Source organism: Rhinolophus sinicus, linkage group LG10, assembly GCF_036562045.2.
Source record: "Rhinolophus sinicus isolate RSC01 linkage group LG10, ASM3656204v1, whole genome shotgun sequence".
Taxonomy (NCBI): domain Eukaryota; kingdom Metazoa; phylum Chordata; class Mammalia; order Chiroptera; family Rhinolophidae; genus Rhinolophus; species Rhinolophus sinicus.
The window spans coordinates 21,339,376-21,356,891 of record NC_133759.1 but is presented as its reverse complement, the minus strand read 5'-3'; the positions used below and the strand labels follow the sequence as shown (position 1 = coordinate 21,356,891).

The following is a 17,516-nucleotide window of genomic DNA, read 5'->3' as shown; positions in this document are numbered from 1 at the left end:
TATCAAGGCACTCCTTTCACAAATAGTAACCGAACAGCTAACCTTTTACTGAGTATGTACAATGTGCAAGCACCAGAACGAGCACCTCAATGTGTCTCCTCTCACTCAACCCTTTCCCCACCTATGGATTCAGTTGTATCCAAATTCTGATTTTACAGATGGGGAAACTGAGGCTCACGGAGGGCAAGTAGCTATTCTAAGATCAAAACAGTTCTAGAACTCAGGATCTTCTTACTCCGTCCTTTTAGCCTCTTCAAAATATTTAGTTTCTGTAAAATAAATGGTACCCAGAGAAACAGATTTTCTCTTTTCTTGGCAGGAAACCTTAGGGAAAAAACACCATAAAATTACAAAAATCAAAGTGCCTCCTGGTTCCTGAGGACCTCAAGTGGCCAACGTGTAAATAAAGGCTTTAAGTGACTTAAAGAGCCCCCACCCTGGCTTCCTGGTTGTCTGCATGGAACTTGCTCTGTTTCCACTAACTTTTGTATTAGAACAGATGATGATGCGGGGCGGACCATCAGACATAAAGAGCTGAGCTCTGACACGCAGGGTACTGGAAGAAATAGAACCAAAAGAATGTCACATACATTCAAATGACAGAGGTAAGTCCCAAACAGGCTGCACATATCGCCTTTGCATGAGAGTGGAGCCAAGCCCTAGGGGCCCCTTCTTTTCACCCAGTTTATAGACATTTAGTTTTCAAGGTTTGGGGTTTGGTTTTTGCTTTTCACTTTGGTTTTCTTCACCTATCTCTACTCCTAGTTCTGAAGACGAGAATGATGCCCTTTCCTTCACCCCAACAGCACTTAGAGATCTGGTGATCAAGTTTAGCTGTAAACTGCTTAGAAAAGGCTGTGGCCGCTACTCACTCAAGACTGCCAGCATCTACAGAAAGACAGCTCATCTCTCTCCAGGATCATCTCTGTCCTCTTCTCTCCTCTCCCACTGAATCCAAGTAGCTTATCACAGGAATCAGGGCTAACTAGACTGACAATGACCCAGAAATGGGCACGTGCCTCACCCAGTTGGGGCTTGTCAGGGAACACCAGCTGAGCACGCTCAGCAAGCCAGACCATGGACGACGGTCCCACAGCTCTCTCCTGGAGCTCTGCTACAAGCCAACTGCATTCGTGAGGACCTGAGCACAATCCTGACAGCACACTGCCTCTTTATGCTCAGCACCAAGCTTGAGAACTCGAAGCCGCCAGAAGAACTCATCCTGTTCCCACACATTTGTTACCATCTCCTGACTCCCATGTCTCCAGGTCCTTCACTTAAGTGGCTGGAGATTTCAGAAAGAGTGAAGGAAACAGGGGGACAGCTGTTCCCGAGTTATCATTGCCTTCATTGTCGGCAGTCATCAGAAAGTGATCACCGGGAATGACGTGCTCTAAGGCCCATGTGAGGTGTTTCATGCCCTGCCATCTAACAACTTGCCTACCGAGGAGGTAAAACTGTCCACGTTTTAATTTTCAAGGAAACGTTTGTCCTCAGCTTCTGGTTCTTCTGGCTTGACTGGGGCATCCTCATTTTTCTCTCAGAGAAGAAAGTGGTGACACAACTCTGCCCTCTAGTGAGCAATGAGAAGACGTAAGCGTGAGAAAAAGCGGGCCCCTAGAGAAATGGGATGGTTGAGACTTGACTGCATTTCCCAAAACTAACCAGCAGATTGAGATTTTGCCAATACTGCTCAGACTGACTGAATATGCAGAGCATGTCTGCCAAAAATGGACTTGTTACTCGATAAATGTAACGACTTATGGGAGAATAAAGACATGCTATCGATACGGGCAAAATCGTTGGGTTTGGAGTCAACTGTGCATGGCACTCAATCCTCGGCTCTCTCATATATCAAACTGGGATAATAGTTCCGGTGTCATAGGAATATGATGAGAATCAGGGACAGTTTGGGACATGTTATTTGTGCTAAGATTGCACTTCATGGACTCAGCCACATGACACAGTGTTTAAGCATCTAGATTCAGCAGCCTGACTGCCTGGGTTAAAATTCAGCTCTGCCCTTATTAGATATATGAGCTGAGGCATGTTTTCTGACTCTCTTTGTGCCTCGGTTTCCTCGCCTGTTACTCGGGGATAACCTGCCTGTCATGCAGGGTCTCATGCAGGGTCTCTGGTCCTGCTCCCCACATAAGAACGCAGGACATGGTGAGGCCAAAAGGGAACACCCATGGAGCCATATGTCGGGGAGTCATACCACTATAGTCTTGCTGGCGGCTGGGTTGGAGACACAGGAAGCAGGAGCCACAGGATCCACAATCCACACTCCGCCTTTGCTAGCCCCTATCTTCTTGCTAGCCTCCATTTTCTACTAGCGTAGCCACAGCAGTTATATTAGTAGCCAATGGCTCACTGGTTACAGCTGATGGCCAACTAGTCACAGCTGATGGCCATCCACTCACAGTTGATGGCCATTTATTACCTGAGCCAGCAACTTTCCACTTGAGGCCGAGAGCCTGGAAACCGCACTCCTGGCTTTGTCCTCACACTGCCTCACAGGGTCATTTTGAGCAATAAGTGAATCAGTGTTTGCAAAGTGGTTAGAACAGTCTCTAACACATTACAAATATTTGTGACAAATTCATCATATCCCACACACAAGAGTGTGTATTGACCACTTAGATTTCCTTTTGTTCTTGAAACAGCTTTTCTGGGGTATCGCAAAACAACTGGAAGGTATTCAGAAGGCTAACCTTTAGCATCAAGGCCTGGGGGTTAGGGGGAGGCGTGCAGGAGAGGGCGGAAGGTGAGAGCTGGGCCGGATACCTTCATTACCCTCAGTTCCACTCTCCATTCTTCTCCTTCTGCCCTGTGCCCAGGAGGCTGACTTGTATGATTGCATCAACGGACTTCCTGGCCCTCTGGCTTCCCTTTGGGTTCAGTCCATCAGGGGCGCTCGCCGGGGATCAGAGGGTGAGAAGAGAATCTGGCTTGCCCTTTGCTAGCTTGCCGCAGGTTGGCCAAGTCCTTCTTCAAAGGGCTGTGGCTTTTGGCAAATGGCCTTACATATATATGTGTGTGTGTGTGTGTGTGTGTGTATATATATATATGTATATATGTATATATACCTATATACCTATATACCTATATACCTATACCTATACCTATATATATATATATATATATATATATATATATATATATACGTATATATATACATACTGTTCTTCTCTGAGTTCCAGTGAGCCTGCTTAGGTGAAGGGTGGGGGCTAGGAAACAAGAGAAACCAAAGGGATGGTTGGTAGACATTACTGCCCTGACTTCAGAGAGCCCAGCAAGAACCTTGCTTCCTTAGTACCAGGCTAAGAATGGGACTCGTAAGTTGTTTCCTAAAACTCCAGTGGGAAAGAGCACATGGCAGGGCTCTGGAGCCCTTGCTTTGCCCTTTCCCAGAAACTTTCTTTTTGCTGAAAGAGAAAGAGGAAGAGGAGGGAATTATGTTGAGGCAACCACATCTGGATTAAGACTTAATTGTATTCCTAGAGACTCTTCTGTTTACATTGCCTTTCAGAAGAGCAGTTCATCAGTATGACTAGGATCACCTCCCTCAGTCTGGTCTATTTACACAATCTATTTTGACAGCTCTGAGCAGAAGAGTCCCTAAAGGAAATATTAGATACCACCATATCATTTTATTCTAATCATATTTTGCACTCTGCAATCTCAGTTTAATGATATTCAGCACTGGAGCACAAATACACCCCCCACATACAAGGCCGTATACGCAGTTATGCACACTAACTCAACCCATATTTCTCTCTGCTTTTCTGTCACAGCCATGTGGTCTCTATCTGCAGTCTTCTAAATGTTAGTGATGAGCATGGCCTAATTAGTTGTTTAATTAGATCAACAATCACCTTTTTAGCACAGAAAGGAAGTGGAATCCTGGAAGAAGTAAACTGTTAAAGAATATTCTTGGATTTTTAGATTTATAAGCTAAAGATAAAACCTGCCTGCCAAGATTAAGAAAACCAGTAAATATGTGAGGTGGAAGACTATATTCTATGGACTCACTGCCCCAGAGCTGAGCATAGGTCCAAGTGCACGGAGAAACAGATGTCACTCCATGACAAGCTTAGATTTTAGGAAAAAATAAAGAAAAAGACATGATTAATCATTGACCCACTTAGATCTCAAGCCTTGTTTATCCCCTGAAAAACAATAGAAACAATAATAAAAACTACGCTTTAGAATTTAAGGTTTTCATGACTAAACATTTTACGAGCCTTTGAAAATTTTATGTTTAAAGTATAAATGTATCCTTTATGGTACGCTGCAGAATCCGCAGTCCACTGAAGAACCAGTGGGCTCCTCGGAGGGCATGACACCCACGTGAGCAATGTGACCCTTGGTTCTGCCTCTGCATAGTGGGGCGGACAGAACTAGGGCAGTCTCTAAGGTGCCTTCCAGCTCTCCTTAGAGTGGCTAAAGGACTGACAACTGACTTGGGGACTAGGAAGAAGTCTAATCAACAGAAGGCCATGTTCCCAGGGCATTGAGATATTATAAGAAGAAATGGTAACATAGATAGATGGCTGCAGCAAACATTCTGACTACCTGGTAGCCTGTGGAATAAACTATAATTTGGTGTCTGGAATGGGGAAGGGGTCAGGATCATAGCGATAGCATTCTACCTGTTAAAATCTACCCTGTTGTTCTTAGAATTACGATGATATTCTCAGTCACCAATTCTGTCCCAGTTCCAGACATTCTGGCTGTGAATTGTGGATAATAAACTGGGAGTTCCATGGACTCTCAGCCCTTCCTCAGATCTCCTCTTCAAACCTTCCTCTCACTCCAAACTAAGTGGTAAGAAACGACTTTCTTTCCTTCTCATGGATGGAATCTCCACCTCTTGATAACAACCATCAAATGATTTGATAGTTCTTCTTATCACTTGTGATTTTATATGATGCTCCTCCTTATCAATTCTGGAAATATATATTTTAAGAGGATTAAGAGATTGATAATTTGACCTGGGAGTAGAAAAGCAAACAATAGAAACATTCTTTATCACTTTGTTATACACTGGATTAATATGCTTTCTTAGCAATTTGCCTGAAGCAACTGTTTCAATAAATGTGTATCATTTGCTAAATCTTACCAATTTATACACTTTGTCCATTTCTCACTTGGTTTTCTATGGCCCATGTCCCTCAGAGGGCCACAGTTATTTTCCTGAGATGATATGTAAAGAGCAGAGGTCTTGGCTCTTTCATTCACTCAGTTTAATGTCACATTGAAGATGTCATTGAGATTCACTCTTTCAAAGGGATATCTGCAGCCCCACATTCATCACAGCATTATTCACAATAGCCAAAACATGGACACAACCTTACCGTATATCAATGAATGAATGAATGAATGAATGAATGAATGAATGAATGAATGAAAATTGGCATATATGTATCTTACACAATGTTCTATATCAATTATATCTCAATAAATCTGGGAAGAAACATGTTAAAAAAACAAAGTGTCATTGAATAAAACTTTCTCATGTATATGCAGTTGATAATAATAGCTGTACTGAAATTTACGTTCTCTGTCAAACCCTTAATGAAATAATGGATCTAGTTGACAACCCTAAATGGACAATGGCATGCCCCAAGGAGAGACAATCCAGACATTACAAGCCTTCTGATGGGAGGTTACTACCTACATATGAATAGTGTTGTGGAAAACACAGAATCTGAGTCAGATCAAATATTCATACCTAATTACCACTGTCGGAAATACAAGGGTCAGAGGATCATGTTATCATGACAGGAATGCAATCAGCAAAATCCAGAACCTGGAAAACTAGACAGAATAAATGCTCAGACTTCTTCAACAAATTTCAAGGAAAAATAAAAGAGGGGAGCAAGGGAAGACATCTAGATTCAGAGAATTAAGTGAGACATTGACCAGATGTGTGACACTTGTTTGGATCCTGATTCAAACAAACCAACTTAAAACAAACAAAGAAAAACAACAAAAACATATGTGTGTGTGTGTGTGTGTGTGTGTGTGTATTTGTTGTTGTTTGTTTTTAAGAATTCGTATCTTCTAGGGCTCTATGTGGAAACAGCATGGATTTGATGACAGGAATTTATGTGATTTGTGGTGGAAAGAAAGGGGTTGGGGTTACAGAATGAAACAAGAGTGGCCAGGAGTTAATGCCTGAAGACAGCTATATGGGGGTCCATTGCTCTTTACTTTCGTGTATTTTGAAATTTTGTCATTATTTTTGAATTAGTAAAAAATCTTTCATTTATCAATGCATCTGAGTTTACCATCACATACCATGTTATAAAATTAGTAATTAATAATGCCTACTAATACTTGGAGCTACTGAACAGTTCACAAAGCAGTTAAATTTATAATCTCATTTCGTCCTCCGGGGTACTACTTGGCGAGAGAGGTGTTGGAATCACCACCTCACAGATGAGGGAATGAAGCTCAAAGAAACCAAGTTGAATTGCAGCTCAGGTCTAGAACTTCGAGTCTTAAAATTCCAAATTCCGGGCTCCTCCCCGCACACCACGACGCTTTAAAAAGGAAGAGTCAGAGTGGGATGAAGAAAACACTTTTACAGAACGCTTCAGGACCAGACAAATCAGCGAGCGGAAGCCGTAGTCGTCTAGGGATAGTCTTACTCGTCGTGGCCACCAGATGGCGAAGGCTGCTCGCCTCGCAGAGGAGAACGTCCGCTGCAGCACCGCGCGGAGGCTGCGGCCAGACCTGAAGACCAAGGGCAAGGCACGGGGTCCACTTTCCCGCCAACAGTGCAGGGAAAGCTGAGTCGAGCTTAAAATGACCAGTTACTGTTCAAGCCTTGCTGCCTCCACAAGAGCTTATAGAAGAAAATTTAGGGGTTTTTAAGGAGACTGGGAGAGATTAAAGTTGGGGGTACGCACCCTGCAGCCTAAAATAAACAGTGACTAGTGCTTCGGGTGTGCTCTGAACGCAACAGTAGCCGGTACTCTTCGGGGACCATCGCTGAGGGCCTGCTCCGTATCTGGCGCAACCAAATCCCTCCCCTGGTGAATTTGATGCACGATCTCGGCATCACGCAAAGGGTTCCTAGGACCGAAGGAGAAAGAGGGAGAGGGTGAATGGATCGCCAGGAGTTTACTTTTCTCTTACGCCATAATAAGGTGAAATTCGGTGGTCACCAAGGTCAGAGTTCCTATCATATTAAAAAATAAATGTAACTTCAGGCTGCCCACGAACCACTCAGGTCACGGGCGGGGGAGGATCTCCAGCCCTTGTGGGGTTCGCGCCGGCGGTAACCCGCGAGAACCCCAAGTGCATTCGCTGGTTCCAGGCCTCTGCGAATCGCAGGAGGGAATCCGACCCTCGACAGACAGGTATTGGTGGACAGATTCTGCGGGTTCGAGTCTACCCGGGGCTGGACCCGCGGAGCTCGCGTACTCGAAAGCCTAAGCTTGAGTAATGGGAGATGGAGGTATGGGATTTCATAGAAGTGGACTCAGTCGGGCTCACCAACAGAGCTTTGCAAACTCTTTTTAAAAGCGCTTCCCCATGGCGCCGCAATTTCCGGGGGGTGAAAGCCAAACTTTTGGAGTCGGCGTGCAGAGGGGTGGGTACATCGCGGCGCCCGCAGGAAAAGGGAAGGACGCAGCGCCCAGGAGAGTGGAAAATAAGTGATTTAAATTTTTTGTCCCTACTGGAGGTTCAATTTTGATTAAAATTAAGTGGCATGCGGGAATGTTTTTATTCCGAGCGTTTCCATGACACCTGCAGAATTTCTAAATAACCTGTATCATCCCGGCCCGCACCTCCCACCCGCGACCCCACCCCGTCCCCGCCTCCCCTGTTCACAGGTTCCGAAAGAAGGAAGAGGCTGCAGAGGAAAGGGAGAACAGTGAGTCTGCCCTTACACTCAGGTTTAAAGCTAATGGTGACCGGGAAGGAAGGATTCTAGGACCAGAAGCTGATCTGGAGCCTCCATACTCTCGATGGCGGAGTTGGGAGATGCGCTGCTGTCGACTTCGAGTCCGCTCCAAACCCCGGCCCTGGTTCACCGACAGAGTTGGGCGCACTAGCCTGCAGCTGTCCCTCCTCCCCGATTTCTTTTCTGACTCATCCTGCTTTACCCAGCGGGAGGCTCTCCCTCCACCCCCCAAGAAAGCTACCCAAGGTCCCAGCAATTCTCAGCTTTAGCACTGAGAGGGGGAAATCCTGGGGCAACGGGGTGGGGGGGCGAACTCGTGCGAAGATGCGGTGGAGGATGGAGGAAGGTCCTGCTCCGAGTTCTCCCCAAAGCAGAAAAGACTTCCAGAGGCTACGGGTGGGCTGCTTTTTTTCGTTTTGCCCCCCCCCCTTAAACCCGAACAACAAAAAGTGTTTGGCAATGTAAACGACACTATTTCCAACTCTAAGTCGGGTTCTTTTTGCCTTTTTTCTCTTTCGTTGCGGTTTATTTACTTGTTTTATTGTATATTTTCGTTTGAGGCCGGAACAGAGGTGAAGCCAGCCCTCCTGTGCCAGCAGACCTCTAAGCTGGAGTCTCCACGCAGCGCAGGTAACGCCGCCCGCGCGGGTGCAAACGCGGAGACCCTGGCGGAGAATCTAAACAAAGGGGCGCCGAGCCCTTGATCTTTATTTAAATAGAAGCTTGTTTATCGGTGTCATCCTAGGAGGATTAATTAGATACATCTCTTCACAATTTGGTGTCTGACACTCCATCTTAGGAATGCCTTATCACAAGGTGTTAATTGGGGCCACTCAGCTACTAACGTTTCTATTAAACACTGTGAGGGACTTTTCACAAGTACCAGGTTCTTTTTACCGTGCGGTGCAAAGATATACAGGACTCGAAATAAACGGGGGCCAGAGTTGGCTTTATCCTAGTGGTGATTAGCAGTTCCGGGCTTTCTAGAGGGCAGAACAGGAGAGCACCCTTTCGAAATTCCATCGCATCTCCCAATACGCTGTGGTTCCTCGGAAATGGGAAGAGGGAACGCACTGATCAGGGAAGGAGTCCTCTTCCCCGAGTCTGAATCTGTCATCCAGAATAAATATACATACACCACACTTCAGAGCTTTCACTTCTTTTGGTAAAGCTTTTGAACCTGCACGGTCAGAGAGCCCGCGGGGCTAGAGTCAGATCCCCCAAGGTCACGGGCGGCGCGGGCAGAACTCGGGCCCCAGAAGGGTGGATGGAATGGGAAACTGGGGGAAAGCGAGGTACAAGCTCCTAGCAGTCTTAATTGGGCGCGGAAGTGGGGGAGGTCCCGGCAGATTGCTCGCCTCCCAGCAGCTAATCCTCTTAGCAGCTGCATTTCCGCGCCACACAGTTAGCAGAATTACCCTCCTGGCCAGACCTTTACCCCGGGAGGGTCAGGAGGGGGGCTGGAAAAGTTTGCAAGCTGGGTCAGAAGCCGTCTGCAGATAAGCCTGGCGGGACGTCTGGCAGTGGGACAAAGGGCCTTCCACCCCACTCCTTGGTTTACCTCTGGCCAGCCCAGGGCTCAGCCAGGGGATGGGATGGCCTGCGCCCTACTGGGGAATGAGAGGCAAATAAACGGAGCTAAACGCGATGCGAACTGCTGCCAGGCCGCTGTTTGCAGTGGGGCGGTGCGCGGGACTAGAATCTTCATTTGGAGGTGTCGCGACCGCGCCGCAGCCCCAACGTACCCGGGCTAGTTTGACTGACCGCAAAGTGCCCCCCCGGCCAGCAGCTACCGAGGCACGCAGCCCGCGGCGGGCGGGTGAGCCCCAGGGCTCCACGAAGAAGAAAGCCGCAGGCGGGGGCAGAAGCTCAACTGTGGGCGGCTAGATCCCCGCGGCTCCTCGTGTACCCGGAACTCGTGGGCGCTCAGAGGGCCTCGGGGGTTCCCAGGGAGCCCACATAAGTCCGGGGATGGGTGGCCCCAAGCAAGCCTAGGAAAAAGCCCACAGAGCTAAGCGGTTACGGCCCCGCGGCCCGGACATCAAGGGCTGGGGCGGAGGTTTTCCAGGCTTGGATTAGCTTGGTATGGGTAATCTTGAATCCCGGCAACGCCCACGCTTTAGCCCCAACACCCATTGTCCAGACTTCCCAGTGGGATGAGGAAATAACCCCATTCATCTTCCAGGAAAAAAGAAGATAAACAAAAGCATCCTCAGCCCCCTGGTGACTACAGTGTCCACTTAGAGATTCTAGAGCCTTCCATGGGGGAAAGAGGTTAGTGGGAAACTGGTTAGTGGGAAACTGGTTCATGCTGGAGGAGGAAGTAAAATAAGATCTTTAAAGCAAAGATTAAAACCCACAGTACAGAAGACAAAGCTGTATCTGTTCCCTTAATGAACCACATTTATTAAAAATGACTAAAACTGTACATAAAAATCCAAGATTTCTAAAAAGCCTCTAGGAGCTGTGGCATCAGGTTTTCTTCACATTACCAAGTTGGGTGGTGGGGTTGGCAAAGGAAGAGCACGAAATAGGCGTTTTTCCTTAGACACGGTTCAAGTTAGTACAGAGTAGCTGAATACATTCTTAACTATCTAAGAAGTAAACAGAATATTCCAAAATATGGTGGGGATGAGGAGAAAAACTATCCCCCTGCCCCTGCAGCTGTTGTCAGGTGATTTGCAATTTTTTTACAGAGCCAAAGCACCAATTTTACATACTCTCAGACACCTATGTAGACTATTTGTACAATATATTCCACGTTATTCTACAGTGTATCTAAGCACACACAACTGTACACTTTAACTTTTTTCTTTTTCTTTCCTTTTTCTTCTTTTTTTACTCCCTCCCTTGCCTTCTCCTGAGTCCTACAAGCCAGAGGGGGTGGGGTGGGGGGAAACAAAGAGGCCTAGCAAGTGAGGCAATCCTGAATTAGGGCAAACATGGCTTGTTTTGAAAGCCTGGGAGAAATCAAAGTCAGGTAAAACCAGCACCTTCACATTATTTTTCTTGCCTCCCAGGTCTAACCTCTTTTGTCCCTAACAGAAGGTAACAGCAAAAAAGTCCACTGTTCGAGCTCAAGGCCCAGCCTTTCTCTTCCAGAAGCAAAATACTTTAACCACCACAGGCTTCTGTTTGCTTACAGATTTAAAAATAGAAATAAGAACCAAAGCTTTCAACTCATTTCATAGTGCTCAGCACTCAATCTTCACAGCCTGTTTCTCTGAACATTTAGTGTCTCCAATAAATAAATCCACAATCTTGCATAACCTTCAAATTTTAAAACCCTTTAAAGTTCCTCCATTAACTTTACTTTGAAAAAATAAAATAAAATACTAGGCTTGTTTCAGTTACCTGCAGCAATCAAAAAGCTTTGGCACCTTCTTTTAGAGAATTGCACAAAACAGGATGCATCAAGGTGGGAGGCAAACATCTTTTTGGCAACCTAGGCAAAGAAGACAGCAAAACACACCAAGTCCATCTGCAAAAAGTTAGCTCATTTTTATGAGGTTAAAATAACTCTTTAGGGAGTTGTGTAAAAAGCATAATACCCCCCCATTCCTTTTGAGGTGTCTTTACTGTACTCTTCAGTGTTAATGTCCTCACACTTTATGGAGGGAGAATTTTCATTACTAGAGGTGCTGGGAGACAGCCGCCTTCGCTTACAAGCACTGGTGTATACCCCAGAATCGTTGGAATCAAGAGACTTGATAGAAGGGGGTGTCTCTATCCAAGAAGAGCTAATTTCTTCCTTGACTTTCTCCTTGGAGAGTTGATCTTCAGAGAACACAGGGGGGCTTGTTCTGGAGGTCCATGGCAGTCCAGCCGCCATCTTCCTCTGATAAGAACCTCGACCTCCCCATCCTGCCATTGCAGGGAAAGCTGGGTCAGGGTAATACCCCAGGGCATGGGATGTCTGGAGGGGCAAGGATTTAATACCATATGGGAGCAAGGTGCTGGAAGTATATTCAGACTCATAGGAACTGATGTCTAGTTTGTTGGTCCCAGGTTGCTGGACAGGTGTGACGAGCCACCGCTGGGGAGGGTTAGCCACCTCTTCGTTCGGTTGGGGTGAAAGGAGGCCGTTGGTCTGCGGCACGGTTCGCTCGCCATTATAATATCGGGCTTGAGGTAAAGTGTTGACAAAGGGCTCCGGGAAGAAGGACTGAACGCCGTACCGACCTCCAGGGACAATCTGATGGGATCTAGGAGAATCCGTGGGAGATGGAGTTAACCTGTCATTTTCTGAAGCGGTGTACATGCTACAATATAAAAAGAAACACTTAAAAAAAAACACCTAATGTCCCCAAACAAACCAAATTCCCAGAAATAAAAAAGGCTGGTGTATGGGGCTCTGTATGGGGAGCGCTGGTCTGTTGGAATGGAGGGAGAGGTAAGAGACGCAGTGGGCCATTTGAGCTGAACTCTTGGTTCATCGAGAAAAATTTTCCACCACCTAAGCAAAAGGCACTAAGCATTTAAACCATAGAAAATCCACCTTGGCTAGTCCTAGGATTTGAAGAACTCAGAGCAAGTCTCCCTTGTCAGTGTGATGGAAGGAATGCTTGATGTGCTGTGAGAAATCCCAAATTTAAAAGGCATTTGCAGGGCCTTGTTGCTGATGTTGTGAAAATTACATCCTCTTACTTTCAGGTTTTTCTTATGTTAAAAAAAAAAAAAAAAAGAGGTGGGAGAGTAATAATACTTGCTCCTGGGAGGATAAAAAAGTTGGATTAAGTGGAAAGGAAGGTATGTAAATGCACATTATGAAAATTTCAAATCTCCACTTAAATCTTAAAGAAAAAAAACCGCTCCTGATTTTTAAGCCCTCAACATTTCTTTAGAAATTAAAGAAACACTTCAGCAAAAATTCTAAAGCCAGATTAGCCAAGATATATATGTAAAGATCCCAAATATGAAATCTCTTCCTGGACTATGCTCTCAGGAAAGTGTTTGATTATGTATGCCTTTTCAAAATGACATGCAAGTATAAATAAAAGCTGTACTTACGAATCATAGTTGTCCCTGAAGCCTTTTGCAAAGGGGTTATGGTCAATCTTTAGTTGCGTTATCTAGATAGGGGAGGAAAATAGTCATTGAGTGCTTTAACACCCTGGACCTCGCTTTGAGAGCTCTGGGATGTTTGGGATACTCACGTCGGTGTTTTGGTAGGCAGTGACGGCTATGAACTGCGTCTCTGAGAAGGTAAAGGTCTGAGTCTTTGAGGGCTCGTTTAAGTCCTCCACACCATCCTCTGTAACTTCAACAATGTGCAATCGTGGTTGGTACTTGTGTAAAGACTGTAGGACTATCATCTGGAAATGGTACAGGCAAAGAGGGGTCAAATCCAAAAAGTCTCTTAGGGGCTCAACAAGAGTAGATTTTGACAAATTACATATGTGGAATGGGACTTCTGCTTACTCCCCACCACCAGCTACCTTTTTTCTACTGCCATTTTCAAGCTCTTGACATGGCCATTTTTTAAAACATAGTTGGGTATGCATGTTGGAGAAACATTCTTCCCTATTGGTTTCCTAATTCCTCCAAAGATTTCAGTATTTCTGTTCCTAATAGTCAACTCACTGTTACTGAAATCTAGTAAGAAAGCGAAAATGAGAAAAGTCAAAAAATAATAATAATAAAAAATAAAATAAAATAAACCGCTTAGAAATACAGATGACACTGTAAATATAAATACAGTGAAGAGTATGGAAACTTGTTAGAAAAGAGATCTAGAGCCAGAAGATACCCCACTCCTGTCACTCTACCTGAGTGTTGTTGTTATTTGCGCCTTTGTTATTGGTGAGTTTTAATTTCCCAAAGGAAATCTCCTGTCTCATCCAGTGGGAACCAGTATTAGGAGACTCTGGGTGGACATACATTTTGTTGCCTAAGAGAAAATGAAACAAAACACAAAACCCAAGCAGATAGGGCTGTTTACAAATGGAGAGTAAGGGGGAGGGATGTCTGCTACCAATGGGCAAGGTTTAAGAGCAGGACTTACAGCACAAATCTCCCCAGCACTAGCTGCTTAAGAAGGCCAGTGGAGACCAACCAGACTCGCCTAATATCCTCCCCCCCACCCCCAAGGCCCGTGTGCTTCCAGCCTTCCCCACTCATCTTAACACTATCTCAAAATATTTAAACGGAGCAAACGGAAAATGCCTCATGAAGTTCAAATAAAGCTGAAGGGGCAACATCTGATGGAAATAGTTGGATTTTTACAGGTGGGATTCAATCTTGGGGAGGACTTTCTCAAGTGAAGATGAGAATGCCAAGAGTCTTTGCCACCGGGAGAGTTTATGACAATTCATTTCTCAAACGCAGGGGCGGGGGTTGTGGAGTAGGGTTAAGTTTTATATATTGGTAGGCAGGAAGTCTGATTTAACAATTTTCTCCCTCAGTCAAACAAACACGAAGAAACTCCTGTTTAGGTCCCAGATTGGGGGGGAGGGGTCCTACATTTAAATGTGAATTGCCAGAGTCAAGGGTTCCCCACCCCTCTACCCCGCCGGGGCCTACTCTCTCCTCACCCTGCATGTTATTGTCGGCTTTGCCGCAGGTCACCCACTTTCCTCCCTGGAAACGCCAGTGGTTCGGGTCCGCCAGCACCACCTCTACGAACACATTGTAGTGAGCGGCGGGATTGAGTCCATTTATGTTGAAGCTCAAGAAAGGAAACATGCGCCTGTGCAAGGGAATAGAACCAGGATAAGCGATTTAATCCCGATGCCCCAAAGCAGGCCCATACTCGGCCAGGTTTGCGGACACCAGGGGTAGGGTCAGAGTACAACATTTAGAAGTCTACAGAATGAAAACAATACCGGTAGATAAAGTGACACTGTGTGAAATATTTGTGCGTTGACAACTCTTTGAACATCCCTGTTTCTATATAATTTGCCCCAAAGTTAGTATTTCCCACTCACGTGTTTCTGCGCCCTCCCCATCAAGTTCTCGACCCTTTTAGATGCTCATTTTTCTTCCTTGATGTTAAAAATCATTCATTTTTATACGTACAAGTGCCAAAGAACAACATTAAGTTGTTCCTGTCAAAAAAAAATTTTTTTTCAATTCTACCCATAAAACTAAAAGTCCCCTTCGACAGCCCCTCTCCCAGCACTCACTCCTGCCTTTCCGCATATGTAACTAACCACTGTTAGCAGCTGGATGTGTATCAGAACTTTCTCACCCGCGAAACCCAGCCAGGTCTGGCTCTAAGGCCTGCCTAACAAACTACGCTGACCAACCCTCGGAAGCCGGGGCTCTGGTCCTCACGCCCATCCTCCAAAGGCGTCCCAGGGAGACCTTGGCGCCTAAAACTGCGGGAGCCCATCTACTGCGCTCACCAGGCCAACCCTTGCACCTCCCCCCATCAGCGGTTCCTTTCAGGAAAGAAGGGAGCAGCGTACCGCCGAGCGGGCGGATCTAGTAAATCCAGCTGTGTGAACAAGCCCCAGTTTCCATTTTCGCCTCCGCCTTGTCAGTCCAGGTGAGGGTAACCGGAGGGAAGAAGCTGCCGTAACATTAACACCCTGCACAAACCGCGCGGGTGAGCGGACCCGGAGGGACAACGAATTGGAAGATGCGGAGTCTCCACTTACTGCGCTAGGAAAAACACTCTCCTAGCAAAGTGCAACCCCAGCCTTCCCCAGGACCACACATTCACTGTTCATCCCCGAGACCCGGGGCCCCTCGGCGCTGCGCTCACCTGCCCTGTTTCGTAATGATCATCTCGGTTTGGTGGCGGTGGAATTTGAGCCACAGAGGCCGGTTGCACAGGTAGACGTGGGCGCGTAAATTGGAACCAGAAACCTCCAAGCTCCCCCAACCTCCGCAAGAACCCGCGGCTGCCGTCCCAGGGTAGGGCCCATAGAGCGGAGCTCCCTGGCTGTACTGATAGGCTCCAGGGCCACCTGCCCCGCCGCTGCTTGCGCCCGAGCCACTGCTAGCGCCGGTTCCCGGGCCGAACTGCGCCCTCCCGGGTGGGCACACAGCCGCGGGGAAGCCGCCGGAGGGCAGCATGGAGCCATAGGGGTAGCGCGCCCCGTTGGGAGCCGAGTACACAGATCCATGGGGCGCCCCGGCTGCTGACTGGTACGGGAAGAGCGAGCAGGGCGCGGCCAGCTCGGAGCCCTGAGGCCCGGGGGACTGGAGGTAGTAGCGCTCCGAGCTGCTCAGGCTGTCCATGGAGTAGCGCGCGGTGGCGGCGGCCGCCGCAGTAGCAGCGGCAGTCGCGGCTGAGGGCAGCTCCTCTTCCCCGCAGGGAGAGCCCTTGCGGCCGTCCGGGGGCCTTGGCTTGGCCACTGCCTCTCTGCTGGCAAAAGCGTCCCCGGTGTCGGCGTCACTGAGCATGACCGCGGGGGTTCCCGCGCTGGCAGCTGCGGGTTCCCCGCTCCCTGCCTCACACGAGAGGCTGCCCGAGAACTTCTTGGGCGCCTTGTCTAAGTCCAGCCTCTGAGGCGAGGGTGTCGCGCCAGGGAGGTGGCCGGAGGTCCCGCTGCCGCCGCCTCGCGCACTCTCCAGCGGGTAGAAGTGCGCGCCGGGCAGGTTTACCGAGCTCACCAAGAGCTGCTCCCCTAACTGCATGCTTTGCAAAGAGCAGACGGTAGTGCTTCCTCTCCTCCCGAGGCCTTATTATAAAGGCAGGATGGGGGAGCCAGCGCCCTCTTCCGAGGGGAAGGTAACTTCCCCTTCCTCCAGTGCCGGAGCTACCCACCTGGCGAGACGCGGGCAGCTAAGGCGCACTCGCGCGCCCTGAACCCAGTGTCCTTTCCACAAGGAAAGCGCACTGAGTTTGAAAGGCAGGAGGTGGAAACGCTCTCCTTTTCCTTCCCGGCGCTTCTAGCCTTTCTGAACCCGCACTCTCCTCCCACACTCAAGCCCTGGTAAACGAGGACCTAGCGCTAGCCTTTCTGCCCTTCTCAACTGCCAAACTGTCGGTCAAGTTGACCACTTGGAAACTCGCAGGCTGTCATTGGCTGCTTTATATACGTGCTGCAAGGAGGGGCTTCGCGGCCCCACAGCCTCGGGACCCTCCTATTGGCTGATGGGGGTGACAGTAATTCAATTAGGCATATACTAATTGGATCAAGTCGCCTTCGACTTTTCCTTGTCTGATTTTTTTTTTCTTTTTCTTCTTTTTTTCTTTTTGAGACTCTCCTGCTGTGAGAATCAATTCTGATGTATTTTGCTGGAGTTTAGGGGAACAGGGTTTGGGATCTCCGTAGCAGGGTCCATCCACTCTTGGCACAGAAGTCATCTCTACGTTCCGAGTGGGGGATGGGGGGCGGAAGCAAGTTTTAGAGGCCCGGAGGGAGAAAGGCTCAGCAAGCTGGCTTGCAGGGAGGCTCCAGTCCCTGAGGGTGGGGATCTGAGGCCAGCTGGAGAAAGGCCCAAGCAAGTCTAGTTCCTCGTCAGGGGCTGTAACTTCAAGGCACACTTTCCTCCGGATAGGGGAGGGCTCCCTGTCTTTTGGTTCCATCCTTGTACTCAATGAGGAGGATTTGTGGAGAGGAACCTCGTGCTGGGATTTTGGGATTCGGGGACTGCTATTCTTGAGGGCAGAAGCCCTCAGCTTATGAATCAAAAGTCTGGG

General features: G+C 47.6%; 1 protein-coding gene across 2 annotated transcripts; it reads right to left on the bottom strand.

Moving 5' to 3' along the window:
* Positions 1-10,302: 10,302 nt before the first annotated feature.
* On the bottom strand, positions 10,303-16,860 carry EOMES (eomesodermin). 2 transcript variants are annotated; one of them, XM_019745299.2, is made up of 6 exons: positions 15,630-16,860; positions 14,455-14,609; positions 13,690-13,811; positions 13,078-13,236; positions 12,932-12,993; positions 10,303-12,183 (listed from the first exon to the last, which is right to left on the bottom strand). In XM_019745299.2, exons 1-6 carry the CDS (start codon positions 16,505-16,507, stop codon positions 11,445-11,447), a joined length of 2,115 nt encoding a protein of 704 aa, XP_019600858.2. In that variant the 5' UTR covers positions 16,508-16,860; the 3' UTR covers positions 10,303-11,444. The 2 variants fall into 2 exon arrangements, with proteins under 2 accessions (XP_019600858.2, XP_019600860.2); XM_019745301.2 differs by having other exon boundaries at positions 10,303-12,126.
* Between the last annotated feature and the right edge of the window lie 656 nt (positions 16,861-17,516).

What these genes read in the sequence shown, in the direction of transcription:
- EOMES (XM_019745299.2), bottom strand. Translation starts at nt 16,507, where the DNA reads ATGCAGTTAGGGGAGCAGCTCTTGGTGAGCTCGGTAAACCTGCCCGGC. An exon ending in ATCATTACGAAACAGGGCAG is followed by an intron (nt 14,610 to 15,629) that starts GTGAGCGCAGCG and finishes TCCCTTGCACAG; the next exon opens with GCGCATGTTTCCTTTCTTGA. An exon ending in TTCAGGGACAACTATGATTC is followed by an intron (nt 12,184 to 12,931) that starts GTAAGTACAGCT and finishes TTTATATTGTAG; the next exon opens with CATGTACACCGCTTCAGAAA.